Source organism: Mus caroli, unplaced genomic scaffold, assembly GCF_978045245.1.
Source record: "Mus caroli unplaced genomic scaffold, Mus_caroli_1 scaffold_16, whole genome shotgun sequence".
Classification (NCBI taxonomy): domain Eukaryota; kingdom Metazoa; phylum Chordata; class Mammalia; order Rodentia; family Muridae; genus Mus; species Mus caroli.
Genome location: NW_028227271.1, coordinates 26758813 through 26785954, shown reverse-complemented (window position 1 = coordinate 26785954; position 27142 = coordinate 26758813). Strand labels below are relative to the sequence as shown.

The window sequence follows — 27142 nt, the reverse complement described above, 5'->3', positions numbered from 1 at the left end:
GATCAGACGTCTCCTGGCATCATGCAAACTCAGTGACTTGTGGGTACCAGTTCATGAGACCTGAGAACTACTGAGCAGTCACTTCCACTGGCTCTCTTTATACCCAGATGGCGGCCATCCTTCAAAACCTCTGGCTTACAGCTCGATAAATTTGACCCACACACTCCTTAGGTGGTTAGCCTGACATTCTTCAGCCACTACAGTCACATGATAGAGGCAGCCAAACCCGAGACAGCAGCCAAACCATTACGAGAATGGAAGGAAGGCTGCCTTCAAATGAGGCATAGAGACATTATTAAAATCCAACAAAGCCAGATGTGGTGGCACACACCTTAACCTAGGAAGGAGAAGCAAGAGGATGTCTGTAAGGTCAAGACCAGTTGCATCTACATAGCCAGCCAAGGCTATCTCAAAAAACAAACAACCAAAAAAATAAAAAGCCAGGGAAAAAACCCATTCTCTCCCACCACCTGCCATCGGTAACACTATCCCTAAGCAAGACACAAGATTTTTTTTTCTCTACAAATTTTTATTTCTTCCGAAAATGTTATTCGTACATGGCATTATTTTATGAAACATTTTGCAGTAACAGAGTCAAGGAGATTCTGCAAGCAGTGGGTGGCAAGTAGAGAGGAGGGAGACCAGACAGAGGGGCTGTGTCCAGGGCAAGACCAAGTTAGATAGGACACAATTACTGACAGCTGCACGGAAGACTAACAGCTATTCTGACATGCCACCGCTGCATGCCTATAATCCCAACACCTTAGAAGTAGAGGGTCAGCAGTACAAAGTCATCTTTGGCTATCTAGTGAGTCTGAGGCCAACCTGGTCTTCATAAGAAGACCCTGTCTCAAAACAAAACAAGTCACAAGAATTCTTTTAATGGCATTAGGTAACATTCTACATCTTTCCTCCCTTCTTGTGTTTCTCCATTTCCCAGTAAGTGTCAGTCAAGCTAAAACTATTTGTTAAATTACAGTTCAATTTTATGTCATATAATCATATCTTTCTCATCAACAAAACAGCAATTTAGGACCCTACATCATACATCCCCCAACTTCAACTGATAGTTAAATAAAGGATGAGTTTTTGTACTGTCACCAACTACATCTTGAGCCCTCAGGGAACCTTAACCATTTCCCATACAATCTTGCACACAGCAGAGCCTCAAGTAACACCTCTGACTGGTTATACTTCACACCTGAGTGCAGAGCTGAGATAAGAGATTGAATCTAAACTACACAAAATGAGGGATGGATGAAAGTAGGTCATACTCCAGTGGTGGAGGAGAAAGCTTCTGACCAATCATGGAAGCTGCAGTGGGGAAGGGGCGGTCTCTCTAACTGACATGACAATCAAAGGACCAGTACCAGTTAAGGAGTCACAGCCCGACAACTGCCATCCTGCCTCCTTCCTTATGCATTTCTGATGATGACAGAAAATTCCTTCAATTAGGCTGGAAGAATCAATGCTGCAGTAACAAAAAAATCATTTTAATATATCTAATCATGTTTTCAAGGACAACGTGAGAGAGCCAACAAATGAGGGCAGCCCAGGCCAGTTCCAGAGGGGTCTGCAGGGTTGGAAAAGTAAGGAGAGTTTGTGAGAAGAAATTCCCATTAGCTGAGAGGTCAGAGTACACAGCTCAAGTGCACATACCTTTTTCTACAACTTTTTATTTTAGTTTTCAGCCAAGATAACAACAAGGTAGTCATAATCAGAATCTAAGAGCAAGGTACAGATTAACCTTCTTTAAAGCAGGTGATTTTTTCCCTTATTTACTCTACTGGGTATGTATTCAAGAGGCTAGTGCCGCCGGGCGTGGTGGCGCGCGCCTTTAATCCCAGCACTTGGGAGGCAGAGGCAGGCGAATTTCTGAGTTCGAGGCCAGCCTGGTCTACAGAGTGAGTTCCAGGACAGCCAGGACTATAAAGAGAAACCCTGTCTCGAAAAACCAAAAAGAGGCTAGTGCCCACAGAGATCAGAAAGGCACTACATCTCCCAGAACTGGAGTAAGAGATGATTGTGTGCCACCACGTGGGTGATAGGAACCGAACTCAGGTCTTCTGCAAGACCAGCCAGTGCTCTAAGTCACTGAGGCACTCTATGCCTCAAGCTGACCTTTTAAAAAGAACTGATACAAAAACATCAAAACTTGAGACATGTCCAACCCAAGGCCTACATGCAAAGATAGTCGAAGATGCAGCCCAGACTCATAAACGTACTAACACATGAAATTTTGTCCTTTTTCTTGTAAGCCAATTGCACAGTTCTCAAGTGTGACCTCTGTAAATAACAACATTATGTCACAATGATCAAAAGGATAAGACATCCATGTGAGGAATTTGCCTTCAGTACTGTGAGGCCCACAGTTCCTCCGTGCTCAGTACAACAGTGAGCAGGTATCATCCGTGCTCACAGCCTCACAGGGCAGGCACTCACAAGACAATGGCACATGTGAAACACCACACATACATAAAGACATTATTAATTTCACAGTACCTAAAAGGAAGACATGTAAAAGTCATAGTTCCAAGGAAAATAACAAAATGTCTGCCTATATTTAAACAGATCTATAGAACTGGAAACAATAAATCAACAGAATAACAACCCCAAGACATGCACACAAGGACTTCAAAGACCTGGCTTTAAATAAATGCTATGTCTACCAAGAGGAAGACTTGAAGCTCTAACTTCAGCACTCATGATGCTTATCTGGAACCTCTGCCTTACACTTAACCTTAAAGATCAGAAGGAAGGAAAGGATGGGAGGAGAGAAGGCAAGAGGCAGGAACTGGGGCAATGGCTGAATAAAGGTGAACAAAGTGTTTTCATTACCTACAAAGCTCCCTGGCTCATGCCTATAATCCCAGAATTTCAGAGAATACACCAAGACGATCACTAGGAGTTCGAGACCAGCCTGGGCTACTCAGTGAAACTGTCTCCAAGGAAGGTACATATCTCCATGTTTACTGTTCTCCAGAACGAGAGAGCCACGGACATCCATCATGTCAGTGCTCAAAAAACGTTTCTGGACTCTTTTTGGGCTCCCTAGGATTACCAGGAGTTCTAGGTTAGCCTGGGCTAGTGAAACTATGTCAAAAAGGAAAGAAAACAGAAAAATTCCTTGATCTCAGCACTCAGGAGGTGGAAGCAGGTGGCTGCCACCAGTCCAGTCTACAGAACGAGTTCCAGGATGGCCAGGGATACACAGAAAAACTCTGTCTCAGCCAACCAACCAACCAACCAACCAACCAACCAACCAACAAACGAAGACTAGGAAAGAAAGGAAACGTAGAAGGCAACTGTCTCACATCCAGCTACACAAGCCAACCGCTAACACTGGGCAACTCTAACTGAAGGAGGTGGTCACTGGCTTTGCATCTTAGAGTGTGTGTGTGTGTGTGTGTGTGTGTGTGTGTAAGAAATATTTGTAAGAACAAATTTACATGTTAATTTTAAATTATAAACAAACTTTAAAGGCCAGGTATGGGGGTGTATGCCTGTAATCCTAGCACTCAGGAGGCTAAGCCAGGAGGATCATAAGTCCAATACCAGTCTAAACTACAAAGCAGGATTCTTTAAAAAAAAAAAAAAAAAAAAAAAAAAATGGCCCGGCGTGGTGGCGCATGCCTTTAATCCCAGCACTCGGGAGGCAGAGGCAGGCGGATTTCTGAGTTCGAGGCCAGCCTGGTCTACAAAGTGAGTTCCAGGACAGCCAGGGCTACACAGAGAAACCCTGTCTCGAAAAACCAAAAGAAAAAAAAAAATGTTTAAATTAAATTAAAAAGAAATAAAAGTAAAAAAGCTTCAAGAAAGTAATAATAATAATAAAGTGATGTCTAGTTAATTTACTGTCCTTACGTGTGAAGAGCACAGTGCCCAGCTGTAACTGGAGCTCCACACTGTCAGCAGATATGACAAGGTTTACAGAGAAGAATGGAAAACAAGAAAATCATATTTTATAAATTACTATCTCAATTCAACAAGTGTTCTGTAAGTCAGCACAGCTTAAACTTCCAAACTGCAGGTCAATCCATCGCTGTGGGACTGGGACTGGACTAGCTGCGATGTCATGCAGCATTCTGCACTGTATCCACTAGATGTAAGCATCTCTACAACTAGAAGTCCAATGATCGCCTCCAGCCAAGAACAAATGATTCTCAGCCCCTCCATCCCCTTCACCTCTCAGCCTCCGATTTATGAAGCATTCCACTGACAACTTGCCCAGTGATTTCAATGCTTAGTCTTGTTTTTTCAACACTCAAACTGATGGACATAGTCACATTCTAAACTCAAGTTCTTATTTCCAGTGGTCACCTTCATAGTCACCCTCAGACCCTAAGATCACAAACTCCTTCCTGTCCTCTTCTCTAGACCTTTTAGTCTAATCCAAACCTACCTGCTTCATGAGCCGATCAATGCTCAGTCCTGAGTAATGGCATGAGGCTACACTCATGAACTTTTAAGTCTGTCTGACAACTTAAGAAGCCTGGGGCTGGCAAGATGGCCCAGAGAGAAGGGAGCCGACCATGCGGGCCGAGCCTCCTCAGCTTGATCCCTAGAGTCACATAATGGTGTAAGGGAAGAACCAATTCCACAAAGCTCTCGTAACCAACCGAGGGCACACCACACAATGTATATCTACACGTTTGTATCATTTGCATATATACAAATTATTTATATACAAAGTGAAAATTTGGAAAAGAGATTGTTTTTAAGCTACCCAGGCTGCCTGACTCTAAAACAGAGAGCCCTTCCGTACCCTTACTACGCAAGAGGCTGTTCATTTGTCTTGTTCTGGTTGGGGTTTTTCTTTGTTGCTGCTGCTTCTGTTTTAATTTTTTAATTAGCATACAGAGGGTTAGATAGAATTATGACATTTCAAACAAGTATGTTTTAGAAGATCCTCCTCTCACATCTACAACTCCCGGATCGCCTTATCCCCTTATAACCTCCCTACCCTGTCTCTCTTTCATGTCATAAAAACACTCAGCCAGCACTCGGGAGGCAGAGGCAGGCGGATTTCTGAGTTCGAGGCCAGCCTGGTCTACAAAGTGAGTTCCAGGACAGCCAGGGCTATACAGAAAAACCCTGTCTCGAAAAAAAAAAAAAAAAAAAAAACACTCAGCACAGAGCCCAGAGATGCTCACTGCTAAGAGCACTCATCTTCTAGCACCCACACAGTGACTCACAACTACCTACAAGTCCAGTCCCAGAGGACCCTTGCCCTTTTCTGGCCTCCACAGACACCAGGCATACAAGTAGTACAAAGACATACATGCAGGCAAAACACCATAAACATAAATACAAATTTAAAACATATGGTAAGGTTCACAAGTTAGCATGTTACTCCTGAGGAGGTCATGCTGGCCTTCTCTGCATAGTTCCCATTTCAGTGTTATATGCTGCCCACACACACACTGCTCTTACTTTTCTGAGATGGGGTCTCACTATATATCCCTGTACTCATAACGATCCACCTGCTTTACTCTCTCAAGTATAGGGTTATATGTGTCTGTCCACCACCGCTCAGGATGGAGAGCAGCTACTTCTAGGATCTCTCTCCTACCCAGCAAAAGCAGTTGGCATCTACTCTGCTCCCTTCCCCCAACCTCACATTAACAAGGCACTAAAATTACTTAATTAATTAATTAATTTAATTTAATCTGGGCCAGCCTGGATTACCTGAGTGCCCAAAACCAAACAGGCAAAAAACAAACAAACAAACAAACAAAAACAAGAAAAAAGAGTCACTTGACGCCTACTGAATCCAAGACAGACACTTTTTTTTTACTACCCTTTGTCTCCTGAGGTAATTATGGGGCTAGGCAGCCTGGCAAAAAAAAAATAGCAAATTAAAGCCAAATCCTTTTTAAAATGTGTTCTAAACTTTTTCTTGACCTAAAAGCTTAGACAAGTGTCTTAAAGCAGTTCTAGTGGGCCATTTTTGGTAACATGTGAGCAAAATTATTTTTAGCTGGAAAAGTTGATTTCAATCCCTCTCTCATAACTCAGAGGCTCTGACCAGGTTCAGCTCAAGCTTTGTTGTCCAGAATAGTCTGTCTCGGAGTGGATTCAAAGCATGGAACGTTCAGCTCCAAAGGAACAGATTTCCCTAAAAGGGGCAGACAGTCACTGGGATGTATCACACGATGTATTGCCCAGGGCTCACGGACGCACCACTTGCCTAGCAGCACCTACTTGGTTCTACATCGATGAAGCACTCAGCTCTCAGGAGCATCTCAAGGTTTCTCAGGATAAACCCAGCTGTAGCATCCAGGGATATGAAGTGCAAAACCTATACCTGCATGGGAGCAAGGGCTTCACGTGAATTAAGTAAAACATGGCAAAGTTCAAGCTGTTTCTACATAGCCAACTGATTCCAAACTGATGGAAAGTTTCTTCTATGACAATGACCGCTGAGAAAAATGAAAATGGGTGAGTCTGCTGGAGGTCTCACAAGAACACCCACCATCAGCACCAGATACAGTGCAGGGGGCAAAATCCGGGCCTTGGAAGTGCTAGGCAAGTGTTTTACTACTGAGCTCCACAGCCAGCCCTAGCTTTCTATTAATAACCTACAAATAGCCCCACTACAGAACACACTCCTTGAGGGATAGGACAGGACAACCACATGCAGTCAGCTTTGTGAACACTGGCACACAATGTGGTCAGAGGAAGACTGTCTTGGGGATGCCTAGAACATGGTGAAAAAACCCCACTCTCAGCCCCAACCCCAGCCTTGCGAGTCCTATCCATAAACATGCCATTGCTTCTGCCTGGGATGGACTGCTCCTTGCTCTCCCTGTCAATGCTCAGTAACAGCTCCAGCAGAACGCTCTTGAGAACTCTCCACCCCACTCCTGTAGGCACTGTGATCTCTCTCTCCTGTCAGGTCGCAGAAGCTCCTCTATCTACCATCAGGTCAGCTTCAGGAACAAAAGGCTGCTCCCAAGTCCATCTGCTCATAAATGCCAACAAGAAAACCAACCAATGAAAATACAGATGCCTGCAGAGGTTTATGCATTGGTTCTGAATTACCTGGTTTCTTCTCCACCCACTTCCTGATCTGCACTTGGCCTTTTATAACTGTTAAATGACTCACTTGCATGCACATTCAATTTTCTAGCATTATTTTCTATTTTAATCCTCTCTGCCTTTGTCCATCCCTCTACATAAGTACTTCAACAATAAATGACATTAACAATATATACAAAAATATGCATAAGAGCATACAGACCATAAATATGCAAAATAAGCAATGAAAATACTCCATGGTCTCACAAAACTTTTATTAATCAAAATTAAATTGACTGTATGACACCAAACACTGCAAGTGCCATTCTTGACTGTCCTGGCAGAGCTGGCATGCCTCTGCTCCAATGCATCACACAATGCTTCACTTATTTCTGTAGCATGCACAGGTTTACAGATCAAGTCCTGAAATTAGTCCTATAGGATTTTAATAAATTTTCTTTTTTGCAGTGCTGGGATGAACCTCATATATGCTACATAAATAAGAATGGCCCACCCTCAGCTCCTATGTTTGAATACTTAGTCTGCAGTGAGTGGAACAATTTGGGAAGGATTAGAAGGTGGAAGGTGTGGCCTTGTTGGAATAGGTGTGTCTCTGGCTGCAGGCTTTAAGGTTTCAAAAGACTATTGCCATTCTCAGTATGTTCTCTGCCTCCTGCATAAGGATCCAGATGTGAGCTCTCAATTGTTCCTGCAACTATGTCTTTGTTCTACCATCATAAACTTAAACCCTCTAAAACCATAAGCCCAATTAAACCCTATCTTTTTTAACTTGCTTTGGTTGTGTTGTCACAGCAACAGAAACCACCTATCTGAGATAGTCAAATGTTCTTCTACCTTAACCGTGAACCTCTCAAATGGTGGTCTTCCAACTTGTGGTACTGCATGAGTGAATGTGGAGGCCATGGTCATGAAGAAATGATGCCAGCAACAGCAGGTGTTTAAATACGTGAACCAAAAGATGAACTCAAAATCCAACATGCAATAAACAAAGTGTCTACGGTGTCCATCCACATCACTGCAGCCTTGGCTCTGAGTACTCAGGCACATGTACATGCCTGTCAACAGACCCTGCCAGAAATACCTCAGTTCAGACGGAAGCTGTTTTATGTTATAAATGGTAGTGTTTTTACTGCTCTGATAGAAATGAAATGGCTTAATCATGGAGACTTAAAAGTTCCCTATCATCATTCTTTAGCATATATCAAATTAATACATCTCTGGATTATACAGTTAGAATGTTTGATATTTTTAAATTGCTACTTGAACTGCTGATATTTCGTTTTTAAAAGTCATTCAATGAGCTGGTACACACCGTTAATCCCAGCACTCAGGAGGCAGAGGCAGGAGAGTCTCTGAGTTCCAGGACAGCCAGGGCTACATAGTAAAACCCTGTCTCAAAAGACAACAATACCAACAACAACAACAATTCAATGATTTTTGTCTTAGAATGAAGGCTAATTTTTCAACAATTTCTGAAATGGCCCTAACATCTTTCAGCCATTGCCACACTGTATATTTATATGAACCGGTGTCCTCAACACTGATAATTACAAAATAAAAATGTGTACGACCTCTGGACAGCAGTGGCAATGATCTATACCAGGAGGCTCAGGAGCCAATGTTTGATTTTACATAGAAATAAGTGCATCTACCTCATGCAGAGGTTTCCATCTTTAATAGGCTGTGAAATGTATACTGAAAAAAAACTTTAAAATGAACAATATTTTTTTATTATTCATTTCACTCTGTATGTATAAGTGTTTTGTCTGCACAGTCTGTGTACCATATGCACACCTGGTATCTGCAGTGTCTGTCTCAGAATATAGAGACAGAGCCCCTGAAACTGGAGTCAGAAATGGTTGTGACCACCTAGGGGTGCTGAGAATAGATCCTGAGTCCTATGCAAGAGCAATGAGAGCTCTTAACCATTGAAGCATCTCTCCTAAAAGAAACCTCTTTATGATTTATTACCAGTAAATGTTTTTATCGTATACAAATTTTATACACCTAAAACCCAGAGTTGTATGAAAAATTCTGGGGCAACCAGAACTAGGAGATAAGATGTAAACAAGCTAAAGAGAGCTGGAACTTCCTGATGCCTAGCACTCAAACCACCAGAAGGTGTGAAGAGGGACATAGCCCTGGGGGAGAATGGGTATCATTATATGAACCAAAAGGCAAGCCTACTAGGCAAGATATGAGCACCCACTCCGTCATGTGCAATAGCAGTTTGACTATGGTGTGGGGTAACCAACCTCTGCCTAGATGTGAAGTGCACTCCATAAGGAGGAAGGAAAGGAACATGACAATGTCTGATACAGCAAGCCCAGCTAACAACCTATATCTGAGAAGGCTCAATTGAGGAACTTATCGTAGACATTTAACTAAGCTGCCGTGACAGCAAACTGCCCTCCAAATATTTGTTCTTATACCCACAGGCAACAGCCTTAATCAGAGAAGCCTCTCCTTATAATTACGAGTGGTGAATGCAGAGACTCATGGCTACCCAAGATGCACATGAGCAACACTAAACAAGATATTTATAACACCCCCTCTAAGGCCCAGGAAACACTATGGAAGAGGGGGTGGGAAATCTGTAAGAGCCAAAAGACAGGGTGAAGGGCTGCAAAATATTGTTCTCTAGAACTGATAGGACCATTACAATCATTCATTTGCAACAAATGTAATTACCAAAGAGAGGCCCAATCGATAACTAATCAAGGAAAGGGAAGGGGCTTACTAGCCCTACCCTTTACCTCTGAACTACTGCCTTTTGACAGATTCTGAGAGAGGACAAAATCACTGTCTTCAGTTGTGCATCTTCTGCTAAGTCCATCAGATCCAATGGGTAGCTCCAAACCCATGGTCACATGCACAGACATGAGTGTGAAGAAGATCTGTGGGGAAAGTTCGGGGATAAGAGTAGTTGGTGTGCACTGCATAATATATGAAATTCTCTAAAAACAAATTTAGGACCAGTGAAATGGCTCAGTGGGTAAGAATACTTGCCACCAAACCTGACAACCTGAGTTCAATCCCTGGGACACATGAATGCTTACATCCTCCAACCTCTACGTGTATGTCATTCGTATTTACACTTAATAGGTTTTCTTCCTTTTTAATTTTTATTTCATGTGTATCAGTATTTCACCTGCTTATATGTCTGTGGACTATATTTGTACACTGCCTATAGAGGTCAGAAGAGGGCGTCAGATCCTCTAGGACTGAAGATAGAGACACCATAAAGTTGTGAGCCACCATGTGGATGGTAGGGATTGAGCCCCAGTCCTCTAGAAGAACAGCTACTGTTCTTAACTGCTGACCATCTCTACAACCTAAATAATGTTTTTAATTTTCTTATTTAAACTCTAAAATTCTAGGGCAAAAAGAGGTTATATATAGAAAAGGAACTTAAGTCTGTCCTTCAAAAGCTTCCATGAGACTCCACAAAACTGTGGCTCCTGCTCTGAAAGAATCACAGGACACAAAGTGCACCCACCCATCAACACTCCACACTGCCCTGAAAACACTGGCACCCCACCTACCCCCACGCTACCCTGTACTCAGTCACAGCAATGCTTCACTCTCTTGTTTCTGGATAATCTGTCAGTAACACAGAAACTCAGCTCTGCACACCGGTCAGCTGTGCTAGCTATGGTCACCTGCAGCACTAGTCACCCACAACTCATTTAACCCAATCACCTGTGAGTCAGGAACATCTTCAGTTTACAAATGAAAAACTAAAACCAGAAGTAACTTGCCCATAAGACACTGAGATAAGTAATTAGAGACAGCATTTCAACCCAGCATGAGTCCTCTGGTCTTAGGATTTTAATACAATGTAATATTGTTCAGATGCAGAAATACATTGTGTCAGCAAAGCATTACCTCCATCAGGAGTCTATGTACATGCTCCTGTCCCACGAAAAATTCAAGCTACTATGCCCAGCACTTCATACTTCAAATAAATTCTGCCGCTGGATTTAGGTTAAAGGGTAAACAATTTTAAAGTAATAGTCCTGTCCCTTAGGTCTGCACATTCCTTCTTGGTAGTCTACTCATGGATGCCACATTCTCTGGAAGGTAAGATAGAGATGTGTGCTGCTTCCCTAGAGGTAATGACTAGATCTTCCTAACTGGGGGACATTCTACAGGTCCTGCAGAGGCTCACATCACTTTTCCCAGTGGAGACAACACTGGCAGCTTATCCCCCACCCCCAGCAACCACCAACCTAGATCGATGGCTCTTATCAAGATCCAGAGTAACCTGAGTCTCCAGCCAGCCCATCTCTAGACTGCTACAGCAAGCGCTTTCCGCTATCAGCTTGCACAAACGCCTGGAAACCTTACACTGGGTGTGAAGGAAAGAGCAATACGCGAAACCACAGAGCATCTGGTGCTCCGTCTGCTTTCATTCACTGTTCAGGCAAAAGACTCAGGACATTAAGACAGAGCAAACCTGATTCACCCATTGAGCTTTGGGGGTCACAATGACTGTGTGATGAGCCTGGGCTAACAAGAGCTGGACATCCATCTAGACAGGAAGGCATACCTCCACAGGCCTCATTTTCATTTCCCAGGTATCTGTGATACTGACCCTCTATGCATTCTTCCTCATGGGAACACAGTCTACTAAAGAAGCCAACTCTAAAAACAGCTCCAGTATGGTGCAGCAGCATACGCTCTTAATCCCAGCACTCAGGAGGCAGAAGCAGGTGAATCTGTGAGTTAAGGCTAGCCTGGTCTACACAGTGAGTTCCAGGACCGCACAGAGAAACCTTGTCTCTAAACAAAGAATAAAGTCATTCTTTCACATCTTCAACTGCATTAGTCTGCAAAGGTAACTGAGCTAGACTCAAGCCTAAGTTTGAAATCTAATCCTCTACCATCCAGAAAATAGAAATATTTCCTGTGTATTGAATCGTATTTTCTTCCCATCAGGCCTCAGTTACAGGGAGCCCATAGTCTAGGAAAAGAACATCAACCTGGGGCTTTCCACAAACACAGGGGTTACAAGTTGCTAATGGCAATTATGACTGCTGAGATAACAAACACCTACTATCAATTAAGCCCTCCTTTTCTCACGAGTCAACAACGGATTTTGTTCACTGCATGGCAGTGACATTCAATCATAATAAAGCTGGTCACATGGAAGATGTCTGATCTACAAGAGATGTCATATGAAATAAAAATCACTGCAGTCAAATAGCATGTGCAGTGACTCAAGGCAGATCCTGAGGACCATGGAACTACTCAATGACAAACAGGCTATCTGACCCACAGCTCGTCCCACTAGTACAGATAAGCAACCTGGAGCAGCAGGCGGGTCAGGGGAAAGCTGACGGTACTTGTCTTTTACTCCAACAACTGTGGATATCACCAGTCAAGGATTTGTAGCGTACTCATGTCAAAGAATAAAGACGCAGTGTAGGTCCCTGGCCTTATGTTTCTGGTTCTATGAAGAACATGGCAGTGTACCACATGAGGCCCAGAACTAACCACTCATCCACAGAGAACCAAAACAAAATAATCTTAATTCTAGAAAGCTACTGAATAGAAAGGGGAGGGGGGGGGACCAAACTGACAGGAGAAGACACCCAAATAGAGAAAAGCAGTAGACAGAAACGTTGTTAAAGAGGTAGGGAAATGTACAGGAACTGTCTCTGTAGTGCAGAACCCACAAGCACCATCACACACGGTTAGCCCAGGAGAGAATGGAAAGGGCAGAAGGCAGACTTTCTATTCCTTAATCTCTGTGTATTCTGAATATTAACCATATGAATATACTGTAAGTTTTAAAATAAATGTAAAACCAGTATATAGGCACCCACCTTTAGTCTCATTACCCAGTGGTCCAGAGGCAGATAGATCTCTGAGTTCCAGGCCAGCCTGGTCTACATAGTGAATTCCAGGCTATCTAGGGCTACATAATGAGACTTTGCCCTAAAGTTAATTTTTAAGTACATCAACCACTCCCCCTAACTAAAGCCAAGGGCTGAAAAGAAAGCTACCTTCTAGATGCCTCTAGCCTTGACAATTTTATTTTGCCTTCATGATCAATCTGATTGATATGGTGTTAATTAATCATTAGTTGACAACAAAATTAAAAATGAGATAATTCTGAGACAAAACAACAACACAAAACAAGCAAAAGGCCAGCCTATCATACGTACCACAACCAGTGATTTCATGTAGCCCCCATAAATCTAAACCACAGGAAACCAAGATAAACACACAAAGCCCTGATATGTTTGGCTCTTGGACATACTCTGGTTATATCCAAATAACTTAAGGTACTGGAGTTCAGTGCTGGAACTTCAAATACTAAAGAAAGCAACACCACTGGAAATGTTTGAGAGCCAGGCTTGGTGGACACACCCTTAATCCCAGCATTTGGGAATCTGAAGCAAGAGGGAGGAATGCTTTCGATATAAGTGTTGTATGGCATTCAAGGACAATGAAGTACCTATGTGTTCCATTTTCATCGGTCATACCAGTAATTCCTAAGGAAGAACGAACTTAAAAGGCCTTGATAAAGAGCCCCTAGATTGGGGGAAAGAGTCTCAGTTTTACGCTCACTAGTCCCACATTTTAGAACTGTTGTAGGGACTGGCTGAGGCCTGTGGGAAGCCGCTTACAGACACTCAATGAGCTTCATGGCCATTGCAGGCTTCTATAGGCAGCATGCTTCAGATTCAGAGATGTGATCACTGGGAGATGTTTAGAGATATACAGTTTTACCTGTTTTCCATAAACATGTACTGAGTCATGACTATTCCCCGACACTGGGAAGTGCAAGCATATGGCAGAGGGAGAAAGCTCAGTCACCAGCTAAAGACAGTGTGGGGCCCAGTCTGAGAAAGGCATCTGTGAGCATCACACTCCTCAGACCATTAGTGAACACCTTCACTGTCGTATAAAAGCACTTACACTCTGGTAGAGTAAAAGAAAATGCAGAACAAGTGTGCGCGTATCTATTTTGAGGTGTATGATGCTCAGAGGTGCTTTTCTCAGTCCCTCATTTCAAAACTAGACCTGATCTCACATAGTCCTTAGCAGATGGGACTCACCATGAGAGGGGGGCATTTCATTAAATATGAAAAATTAACTTAGAAGCAGAAAACCTGGGCACAAATCCAGATTCAGTTAAGCTAGTTTGGAAATGCTATGTAAGACTTCACAGTCACTTGGGAGGCAGAGGCCGAGGCCAAGGCCAAGGCAGGTGGATCTCTGAGTTTGAGGCCAGTCAGGTCTACAGAAGACATTCCAGGATAGACAGGGCTGCACAGAGAGACCCTGACTCAAAACAAACAAACAAACAAACAAACAAACCACACATACACACACACACAAAAAAAGGACTTCACAATTGCAGCATTTACAATGGAACTGTTTTAAATTTTTGTTTCAACTCTAACTCCCAAATGATTTGACTCTTCTTTTTTCAGAATGATATTTATTATGTTTCTCAAAGATCAACAAAATACAACTTAGGATACTACAAATTAAACAATTTGCTTTGCTTAAAACAATGTTAAACCAGACAAAACTCTGGAAAGATATTGTTAAAATCAAGTTAAGTTTTTACAAACTGTCTAAAACTAACACTAAAGCTAAAATGCAAGAGACGTGGGGCTGCAGAGATGGCTCAGTGGTCAAGAGCACTGACTGCTCTTCCAGAGATCCTGAGTTCAAATCCCAGCAACCACATGGTGGCTCACAACCATCTGTAATGGGATCCAATGCCCTCTTCTGGTGTGTCTGAAGACAGTGACAGTGTACTCATATACATAAAACAAATAAATCTTAAAAGGAGGAGGAGGAAGAAGAAGAGGAGAAGAAAATGAGCCCACCACTAAACCCAAGAATATCAAAGGAATTCTTAAAATAGGCTTTAAAACTAAACCTAGAGTGACATAAAGTTAACAGGGCCACAAACAGACACAAGGTCATCTGCCATCACAGCATTGTTAGTCAGTTGACAAAAATCATGAATGGTCCCTAATAAGCATCTTTCTGAATGACTGCTGCCACATGAAGTAACACCTTAAAACTTAAAGCCTGAAGGCAAGTGTGCCAAGTAAACCAACTGGTCTCTAACACTATAAAACAGCCAGCACACGGCCACACTGCTACAGCAAACAGACCTACCTACCTAGTATTACAGGAAGCAGCTACAGACCTATGCACAAGAGCCAAAAGATGTTTACAATAGGCAGTGGGTAACATGGGGCAGGGGTGGTCAAAATGTTAGTATCTAAGGCACAGGAGGTAGCTCAGGTGGTATAGTGCTTGCCTAGCAAGCACAAAGTCCTCGGTTCAATACCCAGCACTGACTAAATGGAACATAGTGGTGTGTGTGCTTATTATCCCAGCATTCTGGAGGCAGGAAGATCCAAGGTTCAAGTTTATCCTTGGCTACACACTGGTTTTGGGTCACAAGAGACCTTGTGCCCACCACCCACCCCCAAAAAATGACTACCTAAAGCCAGATGCAAAACCTGAACATGACCAGCAATACCTACCTCACAGTCTCCACTGCTATTAAACTGGCTTATTAGGAGAATCAGCCTATGGTTTCAAGTCCCAGTACACCATATAAAATACACAGTAAAGCCCATAAGTACAGCAAACACAGGATCTATGAAACCTGCCTAGCACTCCACCCTATTCTGGTAGCCAGTGCTTCTCTACCTCTCTCCTGGAGAGATGTGCAATACAAAACCTGGTGGTACTTTCAAGAGAAGTCTTACTAATTCCCAACCAGCTCTGCCAAAGCTCCCCGTGTGAGAAGCAACCACTGTGGAGATCCCCAAGGTTGCAACAGAGTCCTGGTCAAGCCGGCTCTGCCCACCACTGACAGAGACAGTGTTCTTGTTAGTTTCCATGGTGCAAGCCAATGAGTTAAGCTGTGTGCTGCTGAGATCCACCACAATTTTGCCAGACTGCTTTCAAGTCACACGATCCTTCCATCCCATCCTATCCCACCCCATAGAAATCAAGTTGTAGCAGGTAAAAGCTGTCAAAGATACATATTCCGCCTATTTGGGGGGTCCCTTAGCCCTAATGGTGCATTTGCACAGGAGATGGGAAGTTGGAAAAGGAGAAGCTAAGCAAAGGCCTACAAACCCTATCTTCCACCAAGATTATTTCCAACCCTCTAAAGAATTTCTATGGAGCATGCTGAACTGCACAAAGAAAACTGAGAGATAAAGAAAGCAAACTTAAGGCTGAAAGCATGAGTGTAAAAGTCCCTGGAGGTGGTGATCTCTGCAACCAGCTCCATGCATCGGGCAGCTGCTTTTCTGCGGGCCTCAGCATCTGACTCAAAGGAGGCCCATCACAAAACCCACCAAGTTTCTGGGAAACAGAACCAAAGTCCTCTTGTCTAGGCTCATCCCCAGAAACTAATCCCTAAATGAGATCCATATAGGCCTGCTTTGAAAAAACATCCTGACTGTCAGCAATTAATGTCCCCTCCTCCAAACAGCTGCCAATATGCAGAGGAAAAAGCTCTCAAAATAAAGCAGTTGGAAGAACTTCCCATGAGCCTCTCTGTTCCTTAAGTGTTCCAACTTAAGCTGTGGCTGGAGGCCACAGTGGGTCCCCATAGCCCTGTCTGTAGTTCCTTTAACTCTGCTAGTACCAGTTCTGTCCCCTGTTCTGCCCACAGCCACAACCACCTCCAGAGCAAGACGCCACCAACCCATCCCTCAAAAATGAACACATTTTGCTTGTGGTGCTTCCAATTAGGATGGGGGGAGTCAATGCAGCCAAAAAGAAAAATAAACAGAATGTCTCCTTTAAAAGCCAAATTGCGGACTGGAGAGATGGCTCAGTGGTTAAGAGCACTGACTGCTCTTACTGCTCTTCCGAGGGTCCTGAGTTCAAGTCCCAGCAACCATATGGTGGCTCCCAACCACCCTAATGAGATCTCACGCCCTCTTCTGGTGTATCTGAAGACAGCTACAGTGTACTTACATATAATAAATAAATAAATCTAAAAATAAATCTAAAAAAAAAAAGCCAAATTGCCAGCCAGGCAGTGGTGACACATGTCATTAATCCCAGCACTCAGGAGGCAGAGGCAGAAATGTCTGTGAGTTCAAGCCCAACTTGGTCTATAGAGAGTGAGCTTCAGGACAGCAAGAGCTACACAAAGAAACCCTGTCTCCAACAACAACACCACCACCACCATATTGCCTGAGCCACAAATTGTAGCACAAGCCTTAGTCCTAGCACCCAGGAGGTAAAGAGACAAGTGGACCTCTGTAAGCTTGAGCCCAGCCAGGTCTACAGAGAGAGTTCCAGGACAGTCAGGCCTATAGAGAGGGAGACCCTATCTCAAAAACAAACAAAAAACAGTCATATGCCTAGAATAAAACCTAATATACAAAGGAAAGTGCTTTTCTTCAACAAATGAGAAACCAAGGAAACAGTCACATATAAGAATGTTAATAGATACTTGGGTCCTTTTTTTTCAAAAAACGTAAATTGGTTTAACATACCCATCTTAAAAACTCAGTTTCCTCCCTTGGAAAACCAGTTTCTAAATAGTCAATCACTATCTTAACTGAAGAATACTAGCAACGTCGTGATGGTGTTTATCACGGATACTCAACTGAAATTTCTAGATGCCACACAGTACAAGACAAGCCACAGGGGGTTCTGTGGCTGCCCTCCCTCCTCCTCCTCTTAGAACTCGCTGCATCGATGCAGGAAGTCCCCACTACACTAACCGGGGAAGGCTGGAAGTGGGAAAGCAGGCTAAGGTTATACAGGAACCAGAACAAGTAGCTCCAAGTAAAAGCAGAGGGGAGAACAAAGGCCAGAGAGGGAAATGTTTGTAAAATTCATTGATGAATCTATCTCCAAAGCTGAGATTTCAAAGAACTGTGTCAAACTTCCTCACTTGCAAACATACCCAACATGAGTGATCTGAGAAACAAGCACACACTGCATAAAATGTCTCTGCTTACTAATCTTCCTAACCCCTTATGTTAGCTGATGAAACTCACTGGTAGAGGAAAAGGTTAAGGTCCATAACTGATCAGGTAATTCTAGTGGTAATGGTGCTGATGTTGCTCAGCGACAACCCTCCAGACTCTCTGGGCAGCATGGTTAAAAAAAAAAACAAAAAAAAAAACAGGCCAACTGGCTGATAAAATGAACCCAGCACATTAGTTCCAAAAGCTCTTCTCACTGGTGTGGCTCCTGTTTTCCTTAATGTACTATTACAAAGGCGCTTTTACACATACACACGTGCAGTCAATTAGTATCTGAGCACAGGAAACCAAGTATCAGGTTGCTGTGCCCACCCGACACATTTGGCAGTTCAATTCCATCCCAACTTGTGCTCTCAGAAAGCCTTTCCTCACCTCTAACCCTGATACCAAGAGAGATCCAGTAACACATAGAGCATGCAACACCCAGCCTTCACAGGAGCTGCAAGGCAGACCAAGGGCCAGATCCTCAGGGAAAGTCTGGGGAAACAATTAAAGCCATCTGTGATCCACACTGAGAAACAAGACAAATATTAACTCCTACAAGAACACAATTGCTTGGCTGCTTGAGGCAGATACAGTATTAAATCATATGGACCCCCAAGGACTTCTCAGTCTAGGCAGGACGGGGGGTGGGGGGGGTGGGGGGGGTGGGGGGGGTGGGGGGGTTGGAGGGGGGACATTGATCAAATGTTAATCTAGAAAGTCCTATAACAAGGGCTGGAAAGATGGCTCAGTGGGTAAAGTGCTTGCCACAAGTGTGAGGCCTAGAGTTCAGATCTCTAGAACCCAAGTAAATGCCAGTGGGTGTGGTAGCCAGCCTGTAATCTGAGTTTGAGGGAGGCAGAGATAGAGAACTGGACCCCAGCAAGCTCACTAATTAGACTAGCAGAAAAGGCAAGTTCTGGGTTCAGCAAAAGACCTACCTCAGTATATAAAATGGACAGTGACCGTGGGAGACCACAGACATCAATTTCAGAATTCTAAACCTGCATGTACACCACTGAGCATACAGATGTGCCAACACACACACACATACACGTATGCATAACAAGAAAACACAAATACAAAAACCATAGACACTGGGTGGATGATACAATCAACAACTCAAGCAAGTCTTTTTTTTTTTTTTTTAATTATTTTATGTGAGTTTACTGTCAGTCTCTTCAGACATGCCAGGAGGCTTTGGATCCCATTACAGATGGTTGTGAGCCACCATGTGGTTGCAGGACCTCTGGAAGTGCAGTCAGTGCTCTTAACCACTGAGCCATCTCTCCAGCCCTCAAGCAATTTCTTGAAGGCTGGACCTTACAAATAAGGAGTAAGGAGCAGGAGCAAAGACACAGAAAGAGGCAGGAGTTTCCTGAAATAGAACAGAAACAACGAGGAGGAACACTGTAGTCAGAAACCGCAAGTCTCTAAACATGGACATGGAGACAGAGTGTAGAAAAAAGAAGAGGCTGGAACTCGGGTAGGTGTCAGGCCAGAAGGACCTGGTAGGCCCAACAGGGGAATGGACTTAAGCCTGGGTCAAGCACAGGTTCCAGCAATATTTTAAGCTGAGTTAACAGAAGATTCGCTTTTGAGGAAACACTCCTATCAACAGTAGGAAGCTGGTTTGAAGGCACCAAGAAAACAGAGGAAACCCTGTTCAATTCCACAGACCCAAGTGGTAACAAAATAAACAAGACAGCAATCAATCTACTTAGTGCAACATAGTTATCCAACAAACACATTTTCACTGACCCCAGGTTGTCTGAAGAACGGCAGCTCACCCGCCTCCCAGGAAGGCTTCCCCTAGATGCTACAGACTAGCTACACTACCTCCGCACTAGCAAGAACCAGGTATTTCTGTAGCTTTTGCTTGTTAAAAAGAATGAAGCCTCCTCCCCGTCACAGGAGACCTCAGCCAGGTTCGTTCTCTTCCTCCCCTGGATACAGAGCAAATGAGGCTTCCCACTTTAACACACCACTCATCTCTAACAGTCCCCAACTCTGGCACTTAATCAATCGGAAGCACATTAAGCACTCCATGCTGATCAAGCAGTGAGCAGGAACTTACTGAGTGCTGTGGAACAGCACATAAGGAGAGCTGGGAACCAACATTTAGCACTGTTAGGCATTTTAAATAATCTCAGTTACTCATTGTAGTAGCTCATAAGCATCAATTCTCCCAGGTCACAGACGTGTGTGCAAGAACTCAAGACCTTGCCAAGAATTGGTAAATGGAGAAGTCAGGACTCAGGGGAAACTCTGAATGGCATTTACTACACCACCTGTAGAGTATATAGATAACAAACGTTTATACAAGTTTGATGGTAACAGGCTCTCCCCCTTCAAAGAAGAGGTAACCCTTTAAAGTCTCAGATAAGGGATCACTCAGAAAGGTCAGACCCAACTAGATGATAACAAACAGAACCCCTAAATGCTGCAAAAAGATCACTCCTGAACATTAATACTCAAACATTCAGGTTCAGGAACTAAGACAACTCAGAAGTTAAGAGCACTGGCTGCTCTTGTAGAGGGCTGGAGTTCCATTTCTAGCACCAATATTGTGGCTCACAACCATATTTAACCCCAGTTCCAGGAGACCCAACAGACATATGTGTAGTATGAATACAGGTGTAACAAACATTCACACACATAAAAATAAATAAACCTTTTAAAAAAAATTTTTTTTAAAGTTCAGGCTCAAATAATCAAAACAACTTGGCCATACTACATAGAAATCCCCCCCCCCATACACACTCCCCTCCAAAGATGTTTGGGTAGGAAATGCCCTGCTGTCCCCTCCCTCTCTCAGTCGATATCCATAGCAGTTCTGATCCGATTTGTCCCAATCCTGGCTCAAGCAGCTTTGCACTACCCTCCTAACTAGATCAGCATCAGCCAATGGACTTATTCAAGCTCATCTGTGATGGATTAGATAATGAAACCTTAGCCATGTAAGCTGCCCGCTCCTGCTGGGGCAGCAGGGGAAAAGAGTAAGAAACTCAATACCTACAGGGCCACCTAAACACCACATGCGCTGGGCGTGCCTCTCTCCATCTGTCTGCCCATGCTCCAGGAGCCACTGCGTCCTTCCCAACAACTCCATGGCTCTTCCCTTCCTATCTCTAAAGGAAGTTTACATGTACCCCAGAAGAAAGGTGTTTATGATGTTGTGTAAAACACGTAACAGAAACTCAAACAAATCCACTTACTAAACAATTGTTTCTGAAATTAAAGCCCAACACACATTAAAGGCCTGAGAGACATCAGACTACCACGTCACTAGCACCATTACAATGCATGTTTACTCGGAAGGATCCTACTTTCTTTCCCCCATCCTGTAATCTTGAGGCCTGTCTGCACTAGTCTGCTTCATAACAAAATGAAAGCTCAATCTCTCGTTAGTTTTGGGTTGCAGTTACATGTCAGTGCGATAGAGAAAAGAATCACTAAGTGGTTAGAAGAGGGGCGAGAGCTAAGGCACAGTCCCCTCAGCCTGAGCCGACCAGAAGAATAATTCTAATTCTACTTGTGAATCAAATACATCCCCGGGTTTTTATTTATGGGTTCCCATGTCATATGTTAAAATATTTTTTTTTTAATTCTGTGATTTTTTTTCTATGCCTCCTCAGTTTTCTCCACCTAAAAATGTCCTCTCAAAACTCAGTGGATGTGGCAGACAATGGTGGCACGGCTTTAATCCCAGCACTCGGCAGGCAGGCAGAATGAGTTCTAGGACAGCCAGAGCTACATAGAGAAACTCTATCCTGAAAAACAAAACAAAACAAAAAATCAGTGGACACTGTAGCGCCCGATGAGACAGCATTTGGAGATGGAGTCTTTGGAAAGTATGAGGATTTGATGAGGTTGTGAGGGTGGGGCCGCTGAGATCGAACGATTACATAGTTCTCACTTTCTCCACCCTTAATGCAATGGCCACTTCGGCAGACAGCCAGAGGGTATTATCTGCAAGCAAAAAAGCAGACCCTCACCAGGTCTCAAGCACTCTGGCACCATCTTGGACCTTCACAGCTGTGAGGTATAAATGCCTGCTATTTAGCCACCAGTCCGTGGCATTTGGCTATGGCAGCCTGAGTAAACTAAGGCAACTAGAAATCAGGTTTAAGTCATTTAAGTGAGATACTGCCCATGAAATTACCTGTACGGAAAGCATCTTATTGAGGAACTTTACTGAAAGTAGCACAATGCCCAGCTTCAGAACCAAAAACCCAAATGAGGGTCCAAATACCTACCTAGAAGGAAATCAACCCAAAAATAAGCAAACAGGAAGACAGATACCAAATTCCACAGGATACCTAGAATCCCTTCCCTGAGACCTCCCTACTACTAGAGTCACTAAAAAGTGAGCTACATCTGATGGCCAAGATCTACGAGGCTGACAAGACAGCAGGCTGCCTGGGCCCCAGTGTAAGTTCAAGGCCAGCCCAGGCAAAGTAGTAAGATACTATCTCAAAGAACAGAGTAAAAATAGGGCTGGGGATATAGCTCAGTGGCAGAATGCTTGCCTAGCATGCGCAAGGGTTTGAATCTCCAGGACTGGAAACAAAACAAAAAGGAGCAACACAACTCTCATGCAGCCCAGATGAGGCTCGAAGTTCACTCTCCAGCGTGTGCATGTTTACACACATACTAACACACACGTACATGTACATGCTTGTTCACACTGCTGAACTCACTTAGCGACGCTAGGTTGATAACTATGGTCAGAAGCAGTTACTAAGCCACAAAATCACCACATACCAACTTTTCACTGCCGTAGAGACTTTTGCTGAACGTTCTAGGTAATAATTAAGACTCATCTTACCTTATACAGCAGTCTGCTGGTATATTTACTTGTACTTATGCCTCATCTTTTATTGTCATTAGAGGCTTTATTGTGCCTACTTCCTTAGACTCTAAGCTTCCACAAAGAAGAAAGTGTATTTCCTTTATTTAGTCTTTGTAATACCTGGCGGGGAAGACTTAAAGGACCAAGCTATGACTTCAGAAAAACCCCAGCTGTCTTCAGAGATGAGGAAAAAAAATACATGTTTTAAGACCAATCCATTCGAGGCCAACCTGGTCTACACAGTGAGTTCCAGGACAGCCAGGACTACACAGAAACCTGTCTAAAAAAAAAAAGAAAAGAAAAGAGAAGAAAAAAAGACCAAGCCACAAAAAGCCTATATGAAGATAAGCTAGCTCCGTCAAGCCACCAGGCCCTTTTATCTTGCTGCTGTTATCTCCTGAGAAGACCCATGCCTGCATATTGTGACCCAGCTACCTTGGCCTCTAGGTCAGCACACCAAGCTACTTGTCTCCCAATGCCTCAACTCTCTTGGTTCCCCTTCCCTAAACCCTCCAGAAGACCCACATCTTCACTTCAAAGGTCACCTACAGAGAGAGAGAGAGAGAGCTTCCTGAGCCATCTCTAAGCTTCTGTATCCCTTCCACTGCTTAATTTTCTCCCATGCTACCAAAGACTGCTGACTTGTCTCTGTCTATAGAATAATATCCAATAAAAGTAGGGTTTCTTTATATATCCCATAGGGTTAAAACAGTGTATAAACACCACCAGAAGCAGAAGCAGAGCTCTGAGAGTTCAAAGCTACCCTGGTCTGCATAACAAGCTCTAAGACAGCCAGGACTAAACAGAGAGATTCTGTCTCAAAACCAACCAAACAAAAAGCAGTAGCCTAAGAGTGTCACAGCTGCTTGATAAACGTCACTTAAATAAGTTTTAAACACCCTCAGGTTTTTTGTTTTAACTTTTCATTCATTTGTCTCCATGCCCAGGTCACATGCAAAGGGAACTTGGCTTACATTTCTAAGAAAACAACCTAAGAATTGTTTTATACAAATACTTTTCTAATTAAGAAAACAGAGATTTCCAAATATGGGTTTTCCCCAGGATAATACACCTAGGGCTTAAAACAGAGGACTAAGTCAATGATATTAATACCTGTGTGGCATGGAGTAAGAAACCTACAGTAATGAGCTGGGCATGGTAATCTCAGAACTCTACTGGGAAGGTAGAAACAGGGAGATCAGGAGTCCAAGAGTTCAAGGTAATCCTCAGCTACTACAGGGAGTCAGTCCAACCTGGACTACAAATAAGACCATGTCTCAAACAACAACAACAAAAAGTACCATCCTAAGAATGTACAAAGGTAAATGTAAAGACTATCCACAAATATACAGAGTAAAAGAATTCTCCGTGGGATAGTTCTAAGTTATCCAATTGCACCCAAAGGACCCAATTCTGTCCTTCCTCTGCACATCCCAAGGTCCCTACGCGCTATTCCATTTCCAAGTATCACTATCCTTAGCCAATGTGAAGACAGTCAACAAATAAAAGGCCCCAGGCAAAAGAAAGGGAAAGCAATCAGAACACACTATTAACTAAGATTGACATAGGGAAAAAAAGACCAGATGTGTGCACACTCCAAGTGAACACACTCACCAGCATCTCTATCCAGTGGTCCCCCTTTACCATCCAGTGCTAAACCACTAAGTCCTCCCATTCTTCTATGGCTTTCAGATTGACCTAATGATCCCTCTGCCTGACAGACTTCTTCTAAGGGAAATAAAAGCCAGCAAACAAAAGGATTCAAAAATAAACGCCCAGGAAATCCCTTTTGCCCAAATCAACAGAGGTAACAGGGTGGCTTCTGCAAAGGAGACAAGAGGCACACAGCAAACATGCCAGGCTTTTAAGTGCAGCTCCTTCCCTGCCACAGGAAGTCAAGGCAGAGCACGGAAAGTCTCCTAGTACTGCAGAGATTTCCAAGAGTGGTGTAATGGAGAGAGCACAGGAATAGAAATCAGAACCAGCTAACTGGGTGGCTTTAGGCAAGTCACTAGTTTTCTCTGGACTTCTAACTCCCTATCAATAACAATGAGGCAGTTAAAATACGCTGAAACTTGAACACTCCCCCCCAAAAATACAAAGTATTGATTCAGTGCACATAAGCCATTCTGCATAACTCTTCCGAGTGCATTAGACTGAGAACTGATGGAAAAGATGATGGCGTTTCTAGTCCCTTCCATCTCTAACATTCTACGATTCTAAAAGAATTAGAAAGCATCCCGTTGCTGCTGTGAGCCTCCCCATTTCGTAGCCAATATTTTCTAAACAGTGAACAAATCCTAAAGCCCTTAAGGATGCATTACCTTCTTCAAACTAAGTAGTAACCGCCAGTACCAATATCTTTGTCATTTCCCACCCTCAACAATCAAGCTAACACTTGAGGCCACAACTCAGAAACCAGTCTCCTAACAGCCCTATAAATTTTCTTTTCTACCTCAGGATACTAAGGAGCTTAGCAATGGGTAAAGTACAGGAGGGACCTGCCCGGTGTCTCTCTCCAGACTTAATAACATGCTGCACAAAACTGAGACAGAGCATCACACTACCAAACTCCGCGGACTTCTCAAGACTGTTCGAGTAACTGATTGAACCCACAAGCTAAGCCACATCCCCTTTCGGGCTCTCTCTCCAGGAGTTGGCTGGCTTTTCAGTCTGTCCTCCACATGCCGCTCCCCCTTTCCTCATCCCAGTGTGTGCCCAGGGTAAACCAAAAGGCGCCCTTCTTCTCGGGAGCTTTCCCACCACCAGCTTCCCTCGCTCTCAGCTCGGCCCAACAGCTCTCCTCTGGACAAATAGACCCAAGAACCCTCAACTTCTCAAGAAACTGAGCACAGGCTTAAGAAATGGACTGCATCCCGATCCTGTTCAATCCCAACTCCAAAAGGAAAAAAGAAAAAAAAAAATCCCACTCCCTCGCGCTGCCTCCGGGGCCCCTCCAGCCCCTGCACCGGGCCCCAAGCCCACTCTCCAGCCAGGCCCACCCGGCGCCCGGAGGCCCGAGCCCGCCGCGGCCCTCCGTAACCGGGCGCCCGTCCCGCGCGGTCACCTGCATCCCGCCGTCGGCTGCCTCCTCTGTGCGTGGCCGCTTGCTCAGGCCGGGCTCGGGTCCGTCTGCCCCCGCTCCGGGCACCGGCAACTCCACCTCCGACTCCCGCTTCATGCCCCGGGCGGCAGCGCCGGGCCCGAGCTGAGGCGGCTGCTGCTGCGCCTGGCCGCCTTCCGCCATCCGCCCGCGCCCCCTTCGCCACCGGGAGCCGGGCGACCCGCGACAGGCCACCTCCCCCTGGGCCTCGGTGCCGACAGTCGCGACAGGCGGGCGCGCGCCGGCCCCGCCCCCCGCGTGCGTGTGTGCGTGCGCGTCGGTCCGGAGCCCGGCTTCGGCTTCGGCTTCACTACCGCTCCGACTCAGGTTATGGCTCCGGCTTCGGCCCCGGCTCCGGCTTCTGCTCCGGGTTCGCGCCGGCCGCTCGCTCGCTCACTCGCTCACTCGCACGCGCGTGCGCCGATCCCTCGGTCCCTTGGTCCTTCAGTCCCGCGCTCCCTCACCACTCGCCAGCCGTGCGGGGAAGGGGACGGCCTGGGCTCCCAGCTTGGGGAGGGCTGTTTATTTGGGAGGAGGAGGAGCGCGAGGCCGCCGCGAGCTGACTGGTCGGGATCCTCCGTCCCGCCACTGTGGCAGCGCCGGGAAGGCGGGGAGAGAGAAAGGAGAGAAGGAGGGAGGAACCTGGATGTGTGGGACTCGGGCCGCCCGCGCGAGAGGAGGCTGTAGTGAGGGGGCGTGGCTACGCCCCTCGGCAATCTCCGTCGCCTCCGCGCGGGCTGCCCGCGGGAGGCCGGGAAGGACTCGGAAAAGCTCGGGAAGCTCCGGGATGCTCTGGGAAGCATGGAGAGAGAAGGGGCCGCCTCTTTTAAGGCGGTGGCCGGGGGGCGGAGCTTGAAGGGCCGGAGTTCGGGGGAGCAACTCTGGCTAGTTGCACTAGTGAGAAATGATGACCTGATCTCTCTCATCTGGCTTCCTGGGATTTAGGGAAGCAGAGGGGCGCTCTGCGAGAGGAAGGTCCCTCTCCAGCCCAAGACCTGGGAAGTCCAGGAGTGATGGCTCCCATATAAACTTTTCTGAGAAATGTTGCTATGAAGCGAATAATAATTGCATCTCTAATGATGTCAATTTTTCTGATGTTGCCAGGCATGGCGGTGGTGCACACCTTTAGTCCTAGGAATTAGGAAGCAAAGACAG

General features: G+C 44.7%; 1 protein-coding gene across 29 annotated transcripts in view; it reads right to left on the bottom strand.

Moving 5' to 3' along the window:
* The window catches only part of Rbfox2 (RNA binding fox-1 homolog 2), a 227604-nt gene extending 200938 nt beyond the window's left edge, over window positions 1-26666 (bottom strand). For 3 of the 29 annotated variants that reach the window (XM_029469571.2, XM_085831841.1, XM_029469582.2), the window contains exon 1: window positions 25952-26649. In XM_029469571.2, coding sequence (XP_029325431.1) covers window positions 25952-26131 — 180 coding nt within the window. In that variant the 5' untranslated portion in view covers window positions 26132-26649. Of the gene's footprint in view, window positions 1-25951 lie in introns of all 29 variants that reach the window. The other 26 variants (XM_021184307.3, XM_085831839.1, XM_021184309.3 and 23 more) reach the window with 15 other exon arrangements.
* Window positions 26667-27142: the final 476 nt, after the last annotated feature.